The sequence below is a fragment of the Bos indicus x Bos taurus genome, chromosome 11 (genome assembly GCF_003369695.1).
Source record: "Bos indicus x Bos taurus breed Angus x Brahman F1 hybrid chromosome 11, Bos_hybrid_MaternalHap_v2.0, whole genome shotgun sequence".
Classification (NCBI taxonomy): domain Eukaryota; kingdom Metazoa; phylum Chordata; class Mammalia; order Artiodactyla; family Bovidae; genus Bos; species Bos indicus x Bos taurus.
Genome location: NC_040086.1, coordinates 19,178,839 through 19,197,102, shown reverse-complemented (window position 1 = coordinate 19,197,102; position 18,264 = coordinate 19,178,839). Strand labels below are relative to the sequence as shown.

Genomic DNA, 18,264 nt, shown 5'->3' with positions numbered 1-18,264 from the left:
TGGTTTGGGCATTGGGATTTTTCAGTGTTCCCCAAGTAGTTCTAATGTGCACAAGAGTGGCCGTCTGCTTCTCTAGCAGAATGGTCCAAGGATCTAGGGAGAATAATCTCAGCATGGCATGGATGTGGGGCCCCCAGAGAAGCCCTGGTGATGTGCAATGCAGGGTCAAGGAGAACCCATCCAAGGAGAGAGGGCATGAGACAAGGGCAGTCTTTGTTTCCTCTGTCCCCCTGGGAGAACTGTGTGGTGGGAACAGAAAAGCATCAGATCCTTGTGTAAACTGTATTCCCAGCTCAGTCAGCCTTGAGTGTGTGTCCCTGAGGCGTGTGGCTCAGAGTTCACCTGCCTTGAAAGAAGAGGGGCCTAGAGGTCTTTGCAAGTGCCCCTAGGCCCTGGAGAGCCCTTCCGGGGAGACAGGCAGCTGTTCTGGGTCCTGTCGCTTCCTCTACAGGCAGTGTAGATGGAGGGCTCGAGGAGTGGACGGGGCAGGGGTTGGAGAGACCCAAGCTCTGCCAGGTGCCACCCTCTTTCCAGGGAAGCCAAGCTGTCCCTTCCCCTCCCTGGGGGTTAGTGATTCTCACCTTGGCTACAGATTAACATACTAGCTTCTGGGTATTTGCCAAATTCCAGGTTAATAGGTCTGAGATAGCGCCCAGGCATCAGCATTTCTAAAAGCTCCGCTGGTGACGTCGGGACCAGGCAGCCCCTTCCTGTTCTGGGGTCCTGTGGTGCCAAGCATCTCCCAGGCCCCCTCCTGTGGGGGCTCGTACCCCAAACCCTCTCACACCTTTGTGCAAACTCAAGAAAACGTGACAGAAGGGTCCTCCTTGCCAGGTGTAGCAGTTGCCTATTTCTATTGCAAACTTAGTGACCGAACCAACACACTCACCAGTTTACAGCTCTGGAGGTCAGCAGCCCACGGGGGCTCTCCCCAGCAGAGCCACGCTCCCTTTCAAAGGCTCTCGGAGACCATCATTGCCTGGTCTTTTCCAGCACGTGTTTCTTGATTAGTGTCCCTCTCCTCCACCTTCAGAGCCAGCCGTCGCATCTTTCTGAGCCTCTTCCATAGTCACATCTCCCTCAATGGATAATAGCTGGGAAGGGTTCTCTGCTTTTAAGCACCCAAGTGGTTAGACTGGGACACCTGGGCATCCAGGACAGTCTCCCGTCTCAGGGTCCTTGACTTTAATCACAGCTCCAAGCCCCTCCGGCTCTGATGGAATATCTTGGTGGGGGCTCCGCGCTGGACCTAATGAGTATAACATCGGGTTTTGAACACGCAGCAGCCATCTGCTCAGTCGGTCTTGGCTGTGAGGCTCATTCTGTTTACATTTCTGTTTCCCTCTCAAGTTGCATGAAAAAAGGGCCAAAATGTTTCTTATAATAGAGATTTCTGCTTCTGATACATTGCTGGAAATGATAGGTTTATGAAGCCAGTTTTTGCTGTTTCATGGGAAACCAGTGAATTGATTCCACACAGCCAGGAAGGTTGTTGCCTCAGTGAGTTATCACAGCCGTGGATTCCAGGGAGTCAGACATGGGGAGCTTCGCAGCCATTATTCTGCCCATCGCACCATACCCAACCCCTGGTTTCTTCTCCTGACTCTGGATGCCCCACACTGGACGGCTCAGCCGGTCCACGGGAGCCTCTGAGCTCCCTGCTTTGGGGGGCAGGAAGGGAGGCTCAACTGAATGTGACTGAGGGTGTTCAGTCTGGGCTGAGTTGGGTGGGCTGAGAAGTAAAGTAAGGAAATGCAGCCCAACTTTGAGCTAAAACACAGGACACCTGTCAGAGAACCATGGGCAAAGAAAAGGATTTCATTTTGAAATGAAGAACAACCAATATTTTGCTTTATTCGATAGCTTGTTTTCCAGTGTTGGTACCCTTGGGTAGATTACAAAGTTCAGAAGAACATGTACAATTCTGTTCCATTTGTACTGAAACTGGGGATGAAGACAACATTATATTGAAGGTCCAGAGGGTATTCAGCACCTGTGGATCCAGGCAGCAGCTAAAATGTAACCTGCTTGGCTTCACTGTTCTGTTTGCTACAGTTCAACGAATAGCTACTTGTCTGGCCACTCTTTCTTCTAGCCTCTTAGTGTTCCCATTGGTCTTAAGCGCAACCACAAGCCTGTTGGCTGCTTAATTCTAAAATGAGACCAAGTGTGCAAAATGAGGGCTTGGTCCTTGGCCTTTTCTTCAATAGGGTCTCAGTCCTCAGTTTGGTGGAAAACTTCAATCATCAGGAGCTTTCTTGGCAGAGAAGCAAAATCTTTGAAGTCAATTTGGTTTCACATCTTAGAGATTAACCCAAGATTTAATATCTGTCTTCTCCCTAGTGGCCAAGCATTAGCTGTGGATTTTTAGGGAAGTCACTCAGCCTCTCTGGGTCTGTATCGAATGTGGACTCTTACTGGAGGTGTGTGATGACTGTGGAAGGAACGCTGTGGTTGCTGAAAGGTTAACCCGATCTTGGGTTCCAAGCCTCTGCGTGTGCAGAGAGGGGATGTGGGAGACCGAGAAGGTTGGCACCGCCCGGGCTGAAGAGCTCCCCTTGGCCTGGACCAGAAGCAGGAACCCAGCCAGTGAAAGGAGAAGTTACAGAAAGGGGCAGAAGCCATGAGCCTGGCAGGGGATGATGCTGGGCCACTGGGGGGAAGGACAGAGGACAAGCAGAGAGCCGAGGAGATGCAGGAAAGAAAGAGGGAGGGGACCAGTGACCCGCCAATCCTGTGACATCACTCTCCTTTCACCTGCCTGCCTGGGCTGGTTTCTGTCTCCTGTACCCAAAGTATCTCTGTGTAGGATGCTTAGGGACCAGCAGGCAGAACAAGCTCTGCATTTTGTCCATCAGGCCATTGTTCTGCTTCTCATATTTTTATTTCTTATTTGCCTTCTGTTTCGTGTTCATAGTATGAGGCTTCTAAATCCCTCAAAAGTCTAAGTTCTGCCTCAGCTCTACGGAAAGCCAAGCGAAAGAATGTTCTGGGGGAATCTTTCACGTGGACCCGGGCAGCGCTGATGGGGGTGAGAAACCCGAGAGGAGGAATAGGGAGCTCCGAGTCCTCCCACCTCTGCCAGCTCCTTCCCAGCCTACGCCTCACCTTGGGAGCTTGTTCCTGGCGGGGTGGGCATTCCTTTTAGAGCCTGTTTCCTTACTGTAACATGAGGAGGTGGAAGCACGAGCTTTCTAGGGCCCCCACTGCACTGCGATTCTGAGAGAATGGGGCTGATCCCCAGTGACGGGTCGTCACATGGGTACTAGAATCCAGTGAGAACCCAAAGGGCCAGTTTCCTAGCCAGCCAAACACTGGTGAGCCTCTTCCAGAAACACTGACTTCAGATCTGCGTCGACCTCTGCCCCTCACCATTCCCTGCCCCCCACGCTCCCCCCCAGCACACTAAGACCATTTGCTGGAGAAAGAATGGACGGGAGAGCCGGGGCAGATATAAAAGCATTTTCAGCTTTTACTTCTGGGTGCGTGGATTTCCCCTTCAGCCTCATTACGCCCTCCTAGCGCTTTTCTCCAGCTGATTTTGTTCCCCGACGGACGTATAACCTCTGTGCGGCCATTGTTTCCTTGCTCATCACTCACACACCTATTCAGAACCCGAAGCTGGAAGGGAGAGGAGGCGCTTCCAATGGGTTCGCCCAACGTCCATTGATTGGCTGTCTTCTTAGTACAGAGCCAGTCACTGAATTACAGAACATCTGGGCTGGCAGAGCCCTAATAAATCAGCTGCTCCGCCTGCCCCGGACGTCACCGATGGCAGCTCTTACCTGGAGAGGCTAAGTGACTTGCCTAAGGTCACCCAGTGGAGCAAAGGCTTGAATCCCAGTGAATTCAAGACGTCCTGTTACCAGTTCCTTGTGCTTTCCACCCCACCCTGAGGCCGAAGATATCGATCGGCTTGTGTGAGCAGAAAGTGAAGGAAAACAGACACATTTCCCTTAAGGGCTTTAAATTAATAAGGATGCGGGATGGGAAAAAAGGACAAACAGCAAAGGTATTTTTAGAAAGTGACATTGGAAAGCGTGGAGATAGACTCTTCCCTGTAAATGGTGATGACGTTAAGAACACAGTGGGAGAAAATGTTATTTTGAGAGGAAGAAGCCTTTATTGAATTGTTTTTCCTACCTTGCTGCATTTATTCTTTAATCCGTGTTCCCATCAGCACACCAAACAGTCTGCCTGTCATTTTTCTTTTCCTTGACATATTTATCGCCTTATTTTCATATTATCCTATAAACTTTGGTATACACAGATTTTAAAGCAGCTATTTTTTAATGCAAGATGACACACCAAGCTTTAAATCCCTCAATAAACTGACCAGGGACATCTGCACTAAAACACTTACATTTCCTCCCCAGAGAAGCCTGCTATTCATTTGCTATCTTTAAAAAGAAAAACAGGAATGAAAACAGGTTGGCGTGTTGAAATACAAGAAAACAATGGCCCAAACCACATATTTTCCTACTTCAAGATAAAAGGTTCCAGAACATCTGACAGTGAGAATTAACATTTGTAGCAAGTGTTTATTTTTATATATTTGACTCGGATTGTATACAAGTGCCACTTAACTCAGCGATTTTTCTTCACTGAAATAGAAGGTGGTGCTATATATGCTAATGGAATTTAATTCTAAAAATACAAATGTTATAGGCCCTTGTGAAAGCAAAGCAGTTTTATGCCTTTGGAGATCTCAAAACTAAATATCCTAGTGTATTTGACATAACAACGTTGGTTAAAGTGCTGCTCTAAATGTTTGAAGGGTCTGGAGACCTCCTGGCTGTTGTCAGGGTTTTTTTTTTCTTTAACTTGTCACAAAGCACAAATAAGCTGTAACTGCGGCTTCTGAGCAAGAGGTACCAAGGCCTAAGTTAGTTTCCAAGGCCAAGGCTGAGCTACAGATCTGGGGAATGAAGGTTGTGTCTAGATCCTTTGTGGAAAATATGACAGTTATCCTGCCCTTAATGGTTCTTGATCAAAAGGCCACCTATTATTTGAGATTTGAGCTTGTTTGCTCTTTTGATTACTTATTTCTAGTTGATTTCTATAAATCTGCTTTAAAGTGGAATCTATTGCATGTGAAATAAGATTCATTTATTATCCCCAATAAGAGAAAAGTTGAGGGTGGACATCAGTATGAGCCCTCAATTTCTATCCTATGTAGAAGAGTAGACTGAATTGAGGATAGTCAGCTAGGTGACTGCTGGGGGCCACCGCACCCCCCACCTCCTGCAGTGCTCCCCATTGCCAGGGAAGCCTTCCCTACACCAGCGCAGAGGCCTCAGGTTATCGGGAGAAAGGAGAAAGTTCAACCCAGAGGACCATGATTTCTGGTCATCTCACCTACAAGTGAGACCTCTGCTACAGACTTTTTGGTCTTCCCAGCTAGTGGTAAAGAAGCCTCTTGCCAGTGAAGGAGATATAAGAGCCCTGGATTCAATCTCTGGGTTGGGAAGATGCCCTGGAGGAGGGCATGACTACCCACTCCAGTCTCCTTGCCTGGAGAATCCAATGGACTATAGCCTGACGGGCTATAGTCCATGGGGTCACAGAGAGTTGGACACAACTGAAATGACTTAGTACACACACACCTATAAGGTAGCACAGGAGCCCCTCAAACTAATACTCGAGGAGTCAGGGTTGAAAGGGAAATTGCCTGAGAGAGAAGTGAAGGCCTTAGCTCAAGGCCACACAGCCTGCTATTGGCTAAGCGAAAACTTGAACCCAGCTCTCTTAGTCCCCAAATATTCTCTCTACCAATCAGGAGTGCAAATGCCATTTACTTTCGAGTGTTGATTAACCTGTTCCTCCTTCTGGAGGCCTCAGATTTCTTCATTGGCATCTGGATTGCTTCAGTTTCTCTCATTTATGTCTGTATCAGGGAAGAGAATGAATCTGCTGTGCTCTAGATGTATGGATATTTTTCTTTTCTGGCACAGAATGAAACGAGGGTCATGCCCTGGTTTTCTAGTTCAGAGCCACACTTACCCATACTGAACAACACCCATTAGTGGGCCAGCGGGGCCAATGTCAAGAGTCTGGGCGACGTCGGTCAGAAACTGCTTCTGGATTCGGAATCGACGTTTGCCGATGCTCGAGCTCCCATCAATTAAAAACGACAAGTCAACTTTGCAGCCTGAGAAGCGGAAAAGGACTCTGTTATTCTGCTCCTCTCTCATTGCATTCACCGCCCACTCCCCTCTTCCTCAACCAGAGCTGCCTGAGATTGCAATGAAAAGAAAGTTAAAAAAAAAAAAAAGTAGCAAGATGCAAGATATACTTATTTATTTATATTCACAGCACATTTTCACTGGGCACCAAGATCACAGATACTTGGGCTGGTACTTATTTCCATGGTTGTTGTAGAATTCTCTGTATTAGCCACAATTACAGACTTCAAAAGCCAGACCTCCAAGTCAAGTCTAAGAAGGCCCTCAGAATGGTGTCCTAGCTCAGACCATGTCAGCTGTTGTGTTCAGTTGCTAAGTTGTATTGATCACTTTGCGACCCCTTTGGAGCCTGCCAGGCTCCTCTGTCCATGGGATTCTCCAGGCAAGAATACTAGGGTGGGTTGTCACTTCCTACCACGAGCGCCACCTGCAAGCCCTAATATATATATTATGTATGTATGTATATGAAAATGTGTGGGCTCAGACTGTAAAGAATCTGCCTGAAATGCAGGAGACCCAGGTTTGATCCCTGGGTCAGGAAGATTCCTTACAGAAGGGAATGGCTACCCTCTCCAGTATTCCTGCCTGGAGAATTCCATGGACAGAGGAGCCTGGAGGGCTATAGTTCATGGGGTTTCAAAAGAGTCAGACACGACTGAGAGACTGAGCACATAGCACATATAGACATTAATGAAAGCAAGAAATGGACATGAGTTGATACACTTTTAAACAGAACTAACTGTTGAGGAATGCTTAGTAAAGAGTGATACTACAGAACTGGACGTGAAGGGAAAAGGTTCTGAAAAAACGCCTTGTTTTCTTGCTGTGGTGCATGGCAATCAAAACCAGAGGAGAAGTAGGTAATGACAGGGACCTCTCTGGGCCTGGCTGACTTCACTCCGTCTGGAATCAGCGCCCGGGCTCACTGGAGACCTCGTAAGCTTTTAGACCCTGTCTGCCTGGACGTTTGGGGCCTGCCAACTCTTCTCATTCAGCTGGCTACCCCTGTCCTTTGCTGCCTCCAAACTGCCTATGCCCAAGCATGATCCTTGAGATGAAGATTGGAAGAAGCAAGTGAAATCAAGAAGTGAAGTTTAAAGATGCCACTAAAGTCAAGAATGTTCCCTTGGTGTCTCTAATTTTCTTGAGGAGATCTCTCGTCTTTTCTACTGTATTGTTTTCCTCTATTTCTTTGCATTGATCACTGAGGAAGGCTTTCTTATCTCTTCTTGCTGTTCTTTGGAACTCTGCATTCAAATGGGTATAGCTTTCCTTTTCTCCTTTGCCTTTCACTTCTCTTCTTTTCTCAGCTATTTGTAAGGCCTCCTCAGAAACCATTTTGCCTTTTTGCATTTCTTTTTCTTGGGGATGGTCTTGATCCCTGCCTCCTGTACAATGTCATGAACCTCCATCCACAGTTCTTCAGGCACTCTGTCTATCAGATCTAATCCCTTCAATTTGTTTGTCACTTCCACTATATAATCGTAAGGGATTTGATTTAGGTCATACCTGAATAGTTTAGTGGTTTTCCCTATTTTCTTTAAGTCTGAATTTGGCAATAAGGAGTTTATGATCTGAGCCACAGTCAGCTCCCAGTCTTGTTTTTACTGACTGTATAGAGCTTCTCTATCTTTGGCTGCAAAGAATATAATCAACCTGATTTTGGTGTTGACCATCTGGTGATGTCCATGTGTGGAGTCTTCTCTTGTGTTGTTGGAAGAGGGTATTTGCTATGACTGTATGACTTATAACATATGACTTACAGCAGAAGCAGAAGATATTAAGAAGAGGTGGCAACAATACACAGAGGAACTATACAAAAAAGATCCTCATGACCCAGATAACCACAACAGTGTGATCACTCACCTAGAGCCAGATATCCTGGAATAAGAAGTCAAGTGGACCTTGGGAAGCATCACTATGAACAAAGCTAGTGGAGGTGATGGAATTCCAGTTGAGCCATTTCAAATCCTAAACGATGATGCTGTGAAAGTGCTGCACTCATTATGCCAGCAAATTTGGAAAACTCAGCAGTGGCCACAGGACTGGAAAAGGTCAGTTTTCATTCCAATCCCAAAGAAAGGCAATGCCAAAGAATGTTCAAACTATCACACAATTGCACTCATCTCACATGCTAGCAAAGTAATGCTCAAAATCCTCCAAGCAAGGCTTCAACAGTATGTGAACCAAGAACTTCCAGATGTTCAAGCTGGATTTAGAAAAGGCAGAGGAACCAGAAATCAAATTGTCAACATCCGCTGGATCATTGAAAAAGGAAGAGAGTTCCAGAAAAACATCTACTTCTTCTTTACTGACTATGCCAAAGCCTTTGACTGTGTGGATCACAACAAACTATGGAAAATTCTGAAAGAGATGGGAATACCAGACCACCTGAGCTGCCTCCTGAGAAATCTGTATGCAGGTCAAGAAGCAACAATTAGAACTGGACATGGAACAACAGACTGGTTCCAAATCAGGAAAGGAGTATGTAAAAGCTGTATATTGTCACCCTGCTTATTTGACTTATATGCAGATTACATCATGTGAAATGCTGGGCTGGATGAAGCACAAGCTGGAATCAAGATTTCCAGGAGAAATATCAACAACCTCAGATATGCAGATGACACCACCCTAATGGCAGAAAGTGAAGAGGAACTAGAGAGCCTCTTGATGAAAGTGAAAGAGGAGAGTGAAAAAGTTGGCTTAAAGCTCAACATTCAGAAATCTAAGATCATGGCATGTGGTCCCATCACTTCATGGCAAATAGATGGGGAAACCGTGGAAACAGCGAGAGACTTTATTTTCTTGGGCTCCAGAATCACTGCAGATGGTGACTGCAGCCATGAAATTAAAAGTCGCTCCTTGGAAGAAAAGCTATAACCAACCTAGGCAGCATATTAAAAAGCAGAGACATTGCCGACAAAGGCCCATCTAGTCAAAGCTATGGTTTTTCCAGTAGTCAAGTATGGATGTGAGAGTTGGACTATAAAGAAAGCTGAGCACTGAAGAATTGATGCTTTTGAACTGTGGTTTTGGAGAAGACTCTTGAGAGTCCCTTGGACAGCAAGGAGATCCAACCAGTCCATCCTAAAGGAGATGTCCTGAATATTCATTGGAAGGACTGATGCTGAAGCTCTAATACTTTGGCCACCTGAAGTGAAGAACTGACTCATTGGAAAAGACCCTGATGCTGGGAAAGATGGAAGGCAGGAGGAGAAGGGGATGACAGAGGATGAGATGGTTGGATGGTATCACTGACTTGATGGACAGTAGTTTGAGTAAGCTCCGGGAGTTGGTGATGGATAGGAAAGCCTGGCGTGCTGCAGTCCATGGGGTCGCAATGAATCAGACACGACTTAGCGACTGAACTGAACTGACTGAAAGTCAAGAATCAAGCAAAAGAACAGCAGAACTACTCTATGGCTTGGCATGTTTCCCAAACAGGGCTATTCCCACTCTTTCCTAGGTCCAGGCTTGTGATGTGAATTGCCGCCAGCAGGTGGCAGTGGTGCTCTTTAGGGCTTGCGGCGCACCAGCACCAACAGTTTGCTGGAAATGTGAATGCCCAGGCTCCACCTGGACATATAGAATCAGATTCCAGTTTAGCAAGATCCCCAGGTGATTGATGTGCACATTAAAGTTTGAGAAGCACGCCTGAAGAGAACTTTTTCTTTCAGATGTCAGCAGCGTAGTTCAATATGCCTTTTTACATGAAATTCCTTTATTTTTTTATTTAGAGAAAAGAATAACTTAATTAGAGTAAGGGCCAAACAAGAGTACATGGATTTTGTAGCATCTATTTTGGTTCTTCCTAGACCATTTTTTTTCTCCTTATTTCTTACATCTTGAGCTATGTTCAGGATTGAGACATTGATTTCATAGGTTTTAAGAAGCAAAGTGTTTATTTACTTCATTCTCTTCACTCAGCCTAATGGCTGAAACTGGGGTTAACTTTGCTCCTCTTTTCCAAGAAATGTTTAAAATTCATTTTTATTGGAGTACAGTTGCTTTACAATGTTGTGTTAGTTTCTGCTGTACAGCAAAGTGAATCAGCAATATATTTGCATATATGCCCTCTTTTTTTGGATTTCCTTCCCATTTAGGTCACCACAAAGCAGTGAATTCCCTGCTCTATACAGCAGATTCTCATTAGTTATCAATTTAATACATAGTATCAATAATCTCTATATGTCAATTCCAAACTCCCAATTCATCCCACCCCCAGCTTTCCTCCTTGATATCCCCATGTTTTTTCTCTATGTCTGTGTCTCTATCTCTGCTTTGCAAATAAGATGATCTATACCACTTTTCTAGATTCCGTATATATGCATTAATATACAATATTTGTTTTTCTGACTTCACTCTGAGTGAGTCTCTGTGTCATCCATGTCTCTGCAAATGGCAGCGTTTCATTCCTTTTTATGGCTGAGTAATATTCCATTGCATGTATGTACTAGATCTTCTTTATCCATTCCTTTGCTGATGGAGATTTAGGTTGCTTCCGTGTCCTGGCTATTGTAAACAGCACTGCAATGGACACTGAGGTGTGTGTATCTGTTTCAATTCTGGTTTTCTCTGGATATATGCCCAGGAGTAGGATTGCTTGGTCTCATGGTAGCCCTATGTTCAGATTTTTAAGGCGCCTCCATACTGTTTTCCACAGTGGCTGTGTCAATTTACATTCCCACCAATGCAGGAGGGTTCCCTTTTGTCTCCACCCTCTCCAGCATTTATTGCTTGTAGATTTTTCGATGATGGCCATTCTGATGAGTGTCAGATGATACCTCGTTGTAGTTTTGATTTGCACCCAAGAATGTTTGAATGACAGTGGCTCACCCTCAGGGCATGTGCTCACTGAGACCCTAGTGGCTTTCTCACGTAAAGATGAAGGCATGCTGATGTGAAGATGACAGTGTCAGTACAAAGGGACAGAACTGGGTCATGAAGTGTTCAGCGTGAGCAATGCATTATGCTCACCGAGGATGGAAGAGGAGGAAGGAAAGGTAAGACAGAGTATCTGCAGGAATCAATCTACCAATTTTCTTAATTGCTTTGGTATTCTTCAACATGGTACAGTTTTATAGATGAATGCTTTGTGTTGACCAATATATTAGGCCAGTGTCTTTTAACCCTGGATAAATATCTGAGTTCCTTATGCAGCTTCGACAAATAAAGATGCCTGGGAATCACTCTAGGCGGTGCTTCTCAAGGGTTGATGTGCAAAGGAATTGCTTGATTCAGTAAGTCTCGGGTGGACCCTGAGAGTTTGCATCTCTAACAAGCTCCCAGGTGATACCTGATGCTGCTGGTTCTCAAACCACACTTAGAGTGGCAAAATCAAGGGAGACTCAGTAGGTATGAGGCAAGAAGTGGCATCTTTCATTTTTTAAGATGTCTGCAGGCGATTCTCACATATAGGTGAGTTGAGACTCGCAGCCCATTGGTGGCTGACTTGTCAGGGCTTTCTGGGGGAATTTGCAGATGCTTGCAACACACAGCTCCCTCCTGGTTTCCCTCTTTTTCTCTGCTCTCTTTCTTGTATCCTTGGGTGGCTTCTCTTCCACCCAGTTAGTATCAGAGATCTTCAGGTTTAAGTCCCCTGTTTCTTCTTACTGTAACCTGTCTCCCTGGGTCACACTTTCGGTTCTCAAAACCTTGGTTTTGCCCTCATCATCTTCCAACTCTAAATTTCCAGCTGGACTATTGTTTCTGAATGTCAGGGTAGCCAACTCTCTGCTAGACTGAATGTCTTACAGAAGATGATAGATATAAATGCGTTCCTGCCCCAACCTGTTCCAGCTCCAGTGGTCCTCATGGCAGCTCCAGTTGCTCAAATCATCTTTAATTGCTCCCTGTCTTCACTCCACCCCTCTAGCTTCTTTCTTTCTCTCTTGGATTTGCCCGTTTCTCTCCATTTACGCTTCCCACCCCGAGCTCTGTGTACCATCATCTCTGCAGACCTCCATCATCACTGGCAAGCCAGTCTCCTTTCATTCACTCTTGTCTCCCCGTTCCACCCCACCCTGTTGCCATAGTGACATTTTAAACATCTGATCCTCTCCCCCTCTTGCACACAGATAGTTTAAATCCTTCAGAAGCTTCCCTTTTCCTTTAGAACAAAGTGACAGAAGAGAGATAAATAGATCCAGGGTAGGAGAGAGGCGGGTGTGGGTGGGAGTGAGTGGGCAGAGGGGAGAGAGAGCAGATCAGATGTCAAAGCCACTAGGGGTTTCTAGTTGTCAATTAACTTACTTGGATCTCCCTGGGATGCTGGCTCCAAAGACTGTGTGCTTAATTCTTCTTTTGGAACAAATCCTGGAAAGAGCAGTAAAACTTTTGGTGACTTACAAGAACAGGAAGCATCTGGCCTCACCCCAGGGATGGGGACAAAATGGATATTCACACTCAGCTACAGGGGCTGGGCTTACTGCTAACTGTGCTCTTCTCCATACCTCCCCCATCTGAGGAGATAAGAATGAATATTCATGGACAGCGCAATAGAGACACAGCACTCCTCTGGGTGCTCACGGGCATTTGAAGTCAGGTGTGTTCAGATCTGTCTTCTACAGCCCCTTAGCTTAATCTGTCTGAGCCTTAGCCTTCTTATCTGAAAGCATTAAGCACTTTGCCAGTGTAAATTATCCCTCCATACAATTCTGAAAATCTTGAGGTCAGGGATGAGTCTCACCCATCACATAAACCTTCCCCGTGGTCCTCAGTCAATATTCAGTGACTGAGTTGATGAACAAAGATCAGTGAGACCGAGGATGGGGTTGGGTGTAGACCAGGGGAGAAGAGATGAGATACTAGCAGCTCAAACAAACAAGAGGGTCTACACTGCAGCCTGTCCCCTCCTGCACTCTGAGACCAGATGCAGAAACAAAAGGATTAGTGCTTTGAGAGGGCGTGTGTGTATGTGAACTGAATTTCAGCTTCAGGGTTTTCTTTAGAGCTGTTTACCTGGGAGCCACATTCACAAATATTTCATATAAGGAAATAAAGACAATAGTCTTTTAAGGCTTAGAAAGGCCAATGAGTTTCTCGGCAAAGTGTAATTGCAGCACCGGAAGTGAGTCTCCTGATTCTGGGATGCTGGGGAACGCCCACCAAGAGTCCCCCACCTCCATGGAGGAAGGTGCTCAGGACTCCACTCTTGGGTGGGGTGAGATTTCTCCTGGCTTTGTTAGTTTTTCCAATTTGCAAAGCACATGATTTCATCTTCCCATTAAAGGTCAGCTTGCTCATCCCACTTCCTCAAATCATTAAAAAAATTCACTAATGGCATTTCTCAGCCAGGAGTCCTGGGAGGGGAAGAAATACACATCCAGAGGCCCAAGTCCTCTCCTCCATATCTCCCCGCCCCCAAACCAGCAAAATCTGCCCTTGCACCAAGAGTCTGAAAACTGTGTTTGCTGTTGGAGTTTTAAACACTTAATGTAGTAAATAGGGAACAACATTCATTCATGTGAAGAAAAAACCTGAATCCCATTTGCAAAGAAGGAAGATGAAATAGAAGGAAATTAAGGTGTGCGCCCAGATGGAGTGAGGGTCTAACCCATTTTCGGGGCTGGGAACTCACTGCTTTCTGTCTTCACATTTCCTTCCCTCTCTGTGAATCCAGTCTTGTCCCTGACCCAGTCCTCCCTGTGGGGGTTTCAGTGGGCCCTTTGCCTGGCCACCAGACACCTAACGTTGGAGGTGGCACTGGAGGAGTCTTCTGTAGCAGAGCTTGACTTCTGTGCCATTTGCTGTAATCCTAAGAATCTTGATCTAGTTATGGCCAGAAGGATGGGCTGTATAATTACCTGCATCGAGAAGGACTGATTCAGGTTTCCACAAGGCAGGTTCCCCTGATTTTCAGGATTAAAGAAAAAAACAAACTCATTAGTTAGATGAAACCAGCAGAAGCCCTCAAGTGAACTGCCAGAATGATAACATTTTCTAATTATGGCAGAAAGCTTAGTAAAGAAACCCAAGACCAGACTTTGGGATGAAGCAACCTGAAATCTGTGTGATTTTCTTATTTAAAGTTCTTAAAGTCAGAGACAAAAACATCTTTACTCTTTTGTTCCTTTCACTATGCACCAATAACCATGGAATAATAGCACTCCTGAAATTCAAGGGGAACTAAAAGCTCATGCAATTCGAAGAAACAACTGTTGTTGTTCAGTCGCTCAGTCATGTCCGACTCTTTGTGACCCCATGGGCTGCAGCACACCAGGCTTCCCTGTCCTTCATCTTCTCCTGGAGCTTGCTCAAACTCATGTCCATTGAGTCAATGAAGCCATCCAACCATCTCATCCTTTGTCATCCCCTTCTCCTCCTGCCATTGATCTTTTCCAGCCTCAGGGTCTTTTTCCAATAGGTCGACTCTTCGCATCAGGTGACCAAAGTATTGGAGCTGCAGCATCAGCCCCTCCAATGAATATTCAGGACTGATTTCCTTTAGGATGGACTGGTTTGATCTCCTTGCAGTCCAAGGGACTTGCAAGAGTCTTCTCCAACACCACAGTTCAAAGGCATCAATTCTTTGGCTCTCAGCCTTCTTTATGGTCCAACTCTCACTGGAAAAACCATAGCTTTGACTAGATGGACTTTTGTTGGCAAAGTTAATCTCTGCTTCTTAATACTCTGTCTAGGTTTGTTATAGCTTTTTGTCCAAGGAGCAAGCATCTTTTAATTTCATGGCTGCAGTCACCATCTGCAATGATTTTGGAGCCCAAGAAAATAAACTCTCTCACTGTTTCCATTGTCTCCCATGAAGTGATGGGACTGGATGCCATAATCTTTGCTTTTTGAGTATTGAGTTTTAAGCCAGCTTTTTCACTCTCTTCTTTCACCTTCATTAACAGGCTTTTTATTTACTCTTTGCTTTCTGCCATAAGGGTGGTGTCATCTGCATATCTCAGGTTATTGATATTTCTCCCGGCAGTCTTGATTCCAGCTTGTGCTTCATCCAGCCCGGCATTTCTCATGATGTTCTCTGCATAGAAGTTAAATAAGCAGGGTGACAATATACAGCTTTGATGTACTCCTTCCCCAATTTTGAACCAGTCCAGTGTTCCAATGCAACCCACTAACCTGCTTCAATAACATCTCTACCAAGTGAGTGGCTGGCAGGTGCTTGAATACCTCCAGAGACAGGGAACTCATTACTTTAGCAGCAACAAAAATAGAGCATATCTTCTTGGACTACTGAGACTTTGAGAAAACTTTTCTTTATGCCAATCTGAAACCTTTATCCACCATCCATCCATCTGTTCTTCATCACACTTAATCACATGTGTGCATTCAGTCATGTCCAATTCTTTGTGACCCTATGGACTACAGACTGCCAGGATCCTCTTTCCATGGAATTTTCCAGGCAAGAATACTGAAGTGGGTTGCCATTTCCTCCTGCGGGGGATCTTCCTGACCCAGGGATTGAACTCGCATCTCCTGCATTGCAGGCAGTTTCTTTACTGCTGAGCCATCAGGAAAGCCCCATCACACTTAATATGCACCCCAAATATGCCCATTATCATTCCAGGTACATTTGCCTCATCCATCTATTTGTGTTTCTTTCCTTGGAACCACACAGAACAAATCTGACCCCTTCAGGGGGTAGGCAGTCCCCTCATTTCCTGAGGCCCTGCTTCTCCCCACGTGCCTGAAGCAGAATGGATCAAAGCAGCAAATGCCCTTCACCGCACACCTGTGCTGATGCAGTGGCAGGGGTGGTCAGGAAGTGAACATTCTTATCCCATAGTCCCTGATCTTTTGGGGGGAGTATGTCTGGAAGGGACTTAAGGGGCAGCAAAACATGTTAGGAAGCCCTCTAAGGACACCCACATGGCTATTTTTCTCCTCCTTCCCACCCCCTCCTCCCACCTTCAGCTCACAAGGCGGAGAGCGTAACCAACTGTTTCATTTCTTAAAGACCATCAGCGTTCCAGCACACTTCAATTAGCACACTCAGATGAAGTGATATTCTCCTTTACATGATTCAGTGATGCCAGGCTATTGTGAAAGGCAAGTTTGTGCTCTTGTAGATTCTGGGTTCATGGTGAAAAGTGAGTTTAATTTGACTCAGCCATTAACCAGGTGTAGGACCTTGAGCAAGTCACATACCCTCCATGAACTGCAATTTCTTTTTGAGGAATATTAGCAGTTTGTGTGGGCTGATCTCCAAGTTCAAAATATTTATGATCTATATGTTTAAGTATTCAGCTTCTTTAGCCTCATTATTCTATCGCCACCTACTGGCAAAACTATGCACTTTGCCCTTTTCCTTTAAAAAAAAAAGAAAAAAAGTGTGGGTGACACCTCAGTTTTTGGCTCAGGCTTTCAGCACCCTTGGGTGTGAGGAAATTAGAATGCTGGGTGCTCTGTTACTTTAGTAGGAGATGAACAGTTTTCTGACATGAAGTAATGAAGCGATGGGACCGGATGCTATGATCTTCGTTTTTTGAATGTTGAGTTTTAAGTCAGCTTTTTCACTCTCCTCTTTCCCCCCGCATGAAGGATTTCCAAGTCTCTTACTCTGTCCTGGAGGCCTGTCCTCTATCTGTGTCACTTTAATTTGTTTGGGAAAAGTTTGAACCAAATCACTTTCACCCAAAAGCTGAAGGCTGAAAAAATATTTGGACAGCTCAGACTTGGTGCTTTGAGCTTGGTGGTGATGAGAAGGAGATTTGTGAGAATGTTTGGGTTCTGGTGTCGAGGTCAAGGGCATGGTGTGGGGGCAAACAGAAGACTATCCCGAGTCTACCAAAGAGCTGGGGGCCTGAGGGGCTTGCCTACCTTCTCTGACTTTCAGTTTTCTCCTGTGTAAAACTGGGGGCACAGGACTTGTTCTGCCCTGCCTCACGTGAAGACTGTTGTTGTTTAGTCGCTAGGTCGTGTCCACCTGTTTGCGACCCCATGGACTGAGGCCTGCCAGGCTCCTCTGTTCATGAGATTTCCCAGGCAAGAATACTGGAGTGGGTTACCATTTCCTCCTCCAGGGGATCTTCTTAACCCAGGGATCGAACCCGTGTCTTTTGCTTGACAGTTGGATTCTCTGCCACTGGCCCACCTGGGAAGCCCTCATATGAAGATAAATGTCTATAAAATCACTCCAAAAAGGGTAAAAGGCACTTGTAAAGAAACAGCTAATAATTTTTGTGACAGTCCTGGCTCCGTCATCGTATAGATACAGTCAGCGTCTATGGGAGGTATTGGTCTTGAACACGCACTGACCAAGCCCCATGTGAGCATCAGAATAACCCTGCGGGTCAGGGACAGCCGTGATCCCACTTTACAGGTGAGAAAGCTGACACGGGGAGTGGCAGAGCAGAGTGCTAGACCCAGGCGGTGGGCTCTCTCTGTGATAGTCACTGCCTGTTTATGACGGGAGGCATCATTGTTGCTTCCGATTCTCAGGGTTCTGGGGGTGAGGGATGCACCACAGAGAAGCCAGGCCTGGAATGTCACATGAAGAACGAGGGCCCAGAACATTCCTGGTTTAAAATCCATGGCGGCCTTTGCACTGGTTACGGCTCCTACTGTTCCCTGAATGTCTGGAGTTTACCAGCCTGGGATCCAATGGGAGTCATGACAATGGCCCTTAGGGCTCTCAAGTTTTATGGGACAGACCCACAGGTGGCCCCTCAGTCCCGGCTTCTCCCCAGGGACTTCCACTGCAGTCTTTAGCAGAAGGCCGTCAGTCTGAGGGGCAGCAGCCCCTGGAGCCAGGGGACTCTGCACACCTCCCTTCCAGGGCCTGGCCTCGTGCCAGCAACTCCACATTTGAGGGTGATTGGAGAAGGCTGGGGACAGTCAGAGGTCCTGGGCGTGGGCATCAGGCCAGCAAAACATCCGCAGTCTTGTGTTTACAGATGGGTTCCCCTCCAAAGCTCTGCGTGGGACATTTGTCTGGGAGCTGGCAACCTCTTCTCATGCGAACGACATCAACTCTGCGGTTAGGTTTCCAGGCCAGTGAAGCTTATCTGATCAAACAGAGCTCAGGGTACCGTGAAGCTACCTTGGATGGTTCCAAGGAAAAGTCCCTGAGTTCTAGCCTCAATCTTGCTGAGTGTACACCCCTCCCTCCCCTGGG

At 46.1% G+C, this 18,264-nt stretch overlaps 1 protein-coding gene across 2 annotated transcripts in view; it reads right to left on the bottom strand.

The window, feature by feature from the left end:
- Nucleotides 1-18,264, bottom strand: part of VIT (vitrin) — a 124,912-nt gene that overhangs the window by 22,134 nt on the left and 84,514 nt on the right. For both annotated transcript variants that reach the window (XM_027555001.1, XM_027555002.1), the window contains 3 exons: nt 13,991-14,035; nt 12,438-12,500; nt 6,004-6,151 (listed from right to left, as the gene is read on the bottom strand). In XM_027555001.1, the coding sequence (XP_027410802.1) occupies nt 6,004-6,151; nt 12,438-12,500; nt 13,991-14,035 (256 nt within the window). The remainder of the gene's footprint in view (nt 1-6,003; nt 6,152-12,437; nt 12,501-13,990; nt 14,036-18,264) is intronic.